Source organism: Monopterus albus, unplaced genomic scaffold (genome assembly GCF_001952655.1).
Source record: "Monopterus albus unplaced genomic scaffold, M_albus_1.0 scaffold285.1, whole genome shotgun sequence".
Taxonomy (NCBI): domain Eukaryota; kingdom Metazoa; phylum Chordata; class Actinopteri; order Synbranchiformes; family Synbranchidae; genus Monopterus; species Monopterus albus.
The window spans coordinates 497692-503470 of record NW_018128165.1 but is presented as its reverse complement, the minus strand read 5'-3'; the positions used below and the strand labels follow the sequence as shown (position 1 = coordinate 503470).

Genomic DNA, 5779 nt, shown 5'->3' with positions numbered 1-5779 from the left:
TGCTTTTTGCTTCGCTGCAACCTGCAGCCGGAGCTGAGGGAGTTATTTGTTGCCGCTATAGCGGTTTTTAATGTGCTTCAGAGTTCGTTCGGCCTGTTTGTTACAGGCTGAGGAAATTAGGGGATGTTGGAGAGGAGGACACGGAGTACCACAAGAAGTGCCTTTAAAAAAGGTCAACACACACACAGGCACCCACATAGATTGCTTTATGGTCATGCTCACTATTGCCTTTCCAGTATTACTGCCAATCCATCAGTTAGAAAAGAAAAGTACAAAATATCTACCGCACTGCCCCTCTTCTCCACACCCTTCAGCCAAATGAGGACAGAACCATATTCACTTCGTTTTTTTAATCATTTCTCTATATATATTTATATGTATATATGTACACCACAGTATGCCTGTGAGGCTACTGAGCAAACTGGCTTGGGGCAGGACAAAGTCTTTGTAGTGAGATGTTTGTCCTTTTTTTTTTTTTTTTCATTTCATTCTTTTTCAACGGCCGTTTATCTACAGAAATGTGACTGATGAGACGTGATTCGAGGGGGTTTGATCGTAGTTTAACATCCGTGTTGAGTCAGGGACCCAACACTGCACGTCAGTAGACCCAGGAGACAGGGACCCACTGAGGAGTGGTGGACACCAGGTCTACAGCCTCCTCCAGCAGGCGGATAGTGTCGTCGATCTCGTTGTTGATGATGGTCTGGTCAAAGTAGTGGGCATAGGTCCTCTGTAGCATCTCTGATTCCTTCTGGAGCCGCTGAAGAGAGTCATCCTGAGTGGTGGGATGGAGGAAAAAGAGAGGGAATTGGTGTATGTTTGTATATGTGATGTCTTCATTTGTGAGCCGCTTCTGCAGGTTCATACTTTATATATACGCATTCAGATTTAGGGCTGTGTGCTTTTACATTAAAGTTGTGATACAAAGCAATTTTAAAATGATAAAAGCTGCATTTAATAATTGTAATGATCTGTACCATCTTACAGTGGGGGAGACTACAGTCAAGATTTTATTTGAATATGGTCAGGTTTCGCTATTTATGAGTTACCCAAAATGCAGAAGCCTATATTAAGGAAAGCAACTACAGATCATAAACGGCAGAGAGTACAGTCTGTAATTTAACTCATTAACTCATCTAGTTTAATACTACATATGGAAATAACTGCAATGAGCACATCCCCCATACGGTCTAGAATATAGAAGGTTACAGAAGATTATTGGAGGAAATCCAAAGCAGGAAGTGGCTGTGGTGGGACTAAGCTACCAGAACTACTACCAGAGGCCACACGGGCCTTTCTACAGTCTTCACACACAAGCTAAGCTCACACTGCTTCATCGGTACTTACAGGCAGTTTCCTGCACCACTTTGGAACCTTCAGTGCAAATGAAAACGGGCATGCCAAAGAAAACACAAACATGCTTCAAGGAAACGGGACGACAGAAATGAAGGCAGTTTTCACACTGGCTTTGTTTGTTTTGATAATCGCTGAGGTTTCACGGTCTTCTTGCCAACAGAGCAAGTTTGGTGAAAGACTGAGGTGACATGAATGAATTTAAACCAAAATTCCAGTGTGACTGTGCCTGAGGTTCGGCCTGTGTGAGAGATAGTGGAGATGGCTTTATTTGCAGTCCAGCCTGAGGCGAGAAAGTATCGGGGATTGTACCTCCGTCATGCCAGGGGTCATGGTGGGAGCTGCGATGAAGACGACATATGGAGCAAACTCAGCTGTCCTGAGGATTTTTAGAGCCTGGTGAGAGAGGGACAGAAATGTTTAGCTCACTTCCCTTGGTCACGTTGTGTTAATACAATAGCAGAAAGGAAATTTCACCTGGAGGTGTAGCTCATAAATAGACTTCTGCAATACGGGAAGCTACTTTGACAAAATAACAGATTTTTTCAAAAAAAATGACTATTTCCTATTACAGTAATAATGACAGTATTATGGTCATATTAGTGAAACCTCCGATAGATGGAGCCATACAAATCACTGGTTACCTGTGGCTCCACGTCCAGGATGGCGACCATTCCCTGTGTGTGGATCTGCCTGATCGTTTCCAGCCTGGTCCCGTACATGGCGTCCTCGTGGCTGCCGTACTCCAAGTAGTCGTTGTTGCTGATGTCCTGCATCATCTGGTCGTGAGAGACGAAGTAGTAGTTCTTTCCGTTCTCCTCATCCTTCTTAGGAGGACGAGTTGTGTCTGAGTGGAGAGATGGACACAGACATGTTGCTTATGTTTGCCGTGGATCCCATATGGTTTCACTTTGCACCTGACTGACACAGTAGCTAATCTGTGAGTTATGTTAACGTGACTTTATGCCTCTTGTTGTGATATGATTTCAGTGTGTGTGCTTACGAGGGATGGGGTAGGCGAAGCGGTCAGGATGTTTGGTAATGAGCGTGTTCTTGATGTGCCTCCTACCGACTCCATGTGCGCCTGAATGACAGGAGACAGTTACATTAAACAAGTGGGGCAATCTGTTGGAACAGAAACAGAGGTGCCGACAAAGCTGCTGGAAAAAAAACTGTTTTTTCTCCTAATGTTAAACAACGCCAATCAATCCTGACAAATCCCGTTATAAAGAGGAGTGAGAAAGTGAAAGATAAAGGCACTCTCAGCCCACAAGTTCAATAACAAGCGATAGCTTTAGTTCCAAGAGCTCACACACACACACACACACACACACACACACGAGCTAAAAGATAGTTTGAACACCACCATCAGCCTAGATTCTTCCTGGAACACAATTTTGAATCTTGTTTTACAGTTAACCAAGTGGACTGCCAACATAGTAAAGCAATACTACAGTGACTATTGAAAGCTTGTAGTTCCATAATCTCTTGTTCATCACTCTTGTGATCCCCACTACTGAGAACTTCAGAGAACAGGTTTGACAACAGGAAAAAATATCAAACCTTCTGTACAGACTTGAACATGTTATTGGGATTAAAGGAACTGCGCTAAGTTGGTTCAAATCTTATTTATCAGAAAGATTTCAATTTGTTCATGTTAATGATGAATGTTCCACACAAACTGAAGTTAGTCACGGCGTTCCACAGGGCTCTGTGTTAGGTCCAATTCTCTTCACTTTATACATGCTCCCTTTAGGCAATATTATCAGGAAGCACAGCATAAATTGCCATTGATATGCATCTGATACTCAGTTATATTTATCTATGAAGCCAAATGAATCAGGTCAGCTGGTCAAACTTCAAGCATGTCTTAAAGACATAAAGGCCTGGATGACCTGCAACTTCTTACTTCTAAACTCTGACAAAAGTGAAGTTATTGTGCTTGGGCCTGAAAACCTTAGAAATCTGCTGTCTAATCATATAGTTACTTTAGATGACATAGCTCTTGCCTCCAGTACTACTGTGAGGAACCTTGGAGTCATCTTTGATCAGAATATGTCCTTTAAATCACACATAAATCAAATCTCTAGAACTGCCTTCCTTCACCTGCGCAATATTGCAAAAATCAAGAGCAGCCTGTCTCAAACTGATGCTGAAAAACTGGGCCATGCATTTGTTACTTCCAGGCTGGACTACTGTAACTCTTTACTATCAGGATGTCCCAATAATTCCCTAAAAAGCCTCCAGTTAATCCAAAATGCTGCAGCCAGAGTACTGACAGGAACTAGCAAGAGAGATCATATCTCTCCCATATTAGCTTCTCTCCACTGGCTCCCTGTAAAAGTCAGAATAGAATTTAAAATCCTTCTCCTAACATACAAAGCCCTTAATAACAAGGCTCCATTGTATCATAAAGACCTCGTAGAGCCTTATCATCCTAACAAAGCACTTCCTAAGTACCTTCCCAAAGTGAGTAGCAACATGTCTGTACAGATTCTTAGTCATCCAGGTCATGGTAAGCTGAAAAAACGTAGAAAAAATCAACTGGTAGGTAGAAGATGTTTCATGTTCATTTTTGTCCAAATAGAACACCCCTCACTAAATGAGGGTGGTGGACTAAGACACAACTTTTCACCCATCTACAACTCTGTTTTGAGATCTCTGCCCAAACATGCCCACCAGGACAACAGGCGTCGGTCCACAGGTGAGGGTTCAAAGACAGGTAACGACGCTCACCAAAACCGGACCCTAATGATTGAGTTGTTAGAGGACATTGTGGGCCACCAAAGGACTGGAACACCCAGGGTGATAAATACCTCCTGCTCACCACCAGTTGGACAGGGGGTCTGTCGGAGGTTTCTTCCGTTAAAGGGAGTTTTTCCTCCCCACTGTCGCCAAGTGCTTGCTCAAGGGGGGTTTGTTGGGTTTTCCCTATGTAATAATATTGATAACAGTAAGGTCTAGACCTTACTTTGTAAAGTGTCCTGAGATGACTTTTGTTGTGATTTGGCGCTATACAAATAAAATTTGATTTGATTTGATTATAAGAGTTTTTAAGTAAATGGCTTGCTCGGTGGTGGTGTGATAAACACAACTCTGAAAACACAAAGCAAAGATTGTAACTTTTGCCGCTGACTTACCAAGCAAAACCAGTGTTTTCCTTTTGAATGATGGCAATTTGACCACTTCCTCATATGTCACCAGGTCTAGTTGATCGAACACTGCAGCACAGAGGAGAACCATTAGATCAACATATGTATGTTTGTCTGTGACCATGTGTGTGACTATGTATGTGACCAAGTTACTCACATGCAGCCATGTCATTGGGTAAGAGACAGCGTGAAACATGGATAAAGGTTAGGAGGGTTAATTTAAAAAAGCACCATAAAGTCATGCGATTTCAAAACCTGAAGTTGTTAAGTGCAACACAATCTTTGAAAGCACAGCCACAGCCGAGGCAGCAGAGGTCCATCAGGGAAAACAACACACAGTTACACGTCTGATGTTACAAAGGTGCAACTAGTTTTCATCTTCCATGCCACAAAACTCTTGCATGTTTAATGAGCTATTACATTAAAAGCTGGTGGGGTTACCTGCATTGTGCTTGGCCAGGTACTTGTCCTTGTACTGTTTCTTCTTCTTGCCAAACCAGGTACAACTGGCCTGCTGTTCCTGTTTGGTCTTCTCCATTGCTATACATGCCACACGCCTGACACGAACACAGGTACTGTTAAGTTACATGGGCTTGTCTGGGTTATGGGTGAAGCATCAGAGTTGTACAGCTGAGCATTGGAATGAGGCTATTCCTGAACTCCTGTAGTATATCGGTAACATGTCTGTCACATCTGCTTAAAGTACCAGGATCAAATCCTGACGGGAGTGTGTGGTTTCCAGTACTGTCTCGACCAGTATCACAGAGACTAGCCAGTCATAGCCAAAGCCTGACAGCACGTTATGTTCAATATGATAATATATACAGTGGGGCAAATAAGTATTTGATACACCACCGATTTTTCAAGTTTTCCCACTTATACTACAGAGAATGGACTGTTCTGTAATTTTCATCGTAGGTACACCTCAACTGTGAGAAACAGAATCTACAAAAAAATTCCAGAAAATCACATTGTTAGACTTTTAAATAATTTATTTCCATTTTATTACATGAAATAAGTATTTGATACAATAGAAAAATAGAACTTAATATTTGGTACCGAAACCTTTGTTTACAATTACAGAGGTCAGACGTTTCCTGTAGTTGTTGACCAGGTTTGCACACACTGCAGCAGGGATTTTGGCCCACTCCTCCATACAGGTCTTCTCCAGATCTTTCAGGTTTTGGGGCTGTCGCTGGGCATCACAGAGTTTCAGCTCCCTCCATAGAGTTTCTATTGGGTTCAGGTCTGGAGACTGGCTAGGCCACTCCAGG

General features: G+C 42.6%; 1 protein-coding gene across 2 annotated transcripts in view; it reads right to left on the bottom strand.

Annotated features, from left to right (window-relative positions):
* Positions 1-465: 465 nt before the first annotated feature.
* The window catches only part of LOC109973235 (peripheral plasma membrane protein CASK-like), a 17403-nt gene continuing 12089 nt past the window's right edge, over positions 466-5779 (bottom strand). Inside the window, exons 10-15 of one of the 2 annotated variants that reach the window (XM_020622659.1) lie at positions 4947-5062; positions 4494-4574; positions 2357-2437; positions 1998-2200; positions 1666-1749; positions 466-775 (exon numbers count right to left, since the gene is read on the bottom strand). In XM_020622659.1, coding sequence (XP_020478315.1) covers positions 599-775; positions 1666-1749; positions 1998-2200; positions 2357-2437; positions 4494-4574; positions 4947-5062 — 742 coding nt within the window. In that variant the 3' untranslated portion in view covers positions 466-598. The remainder of the gene's footprint in view (positions 776-1665; positions 1750-1997; positions 2201-2356; positions 2438-4493; positions 4575-4946; positions 5063-5779) is intronic. The other variant, XM_020622660.1, reaches the window with a different exon arrangement.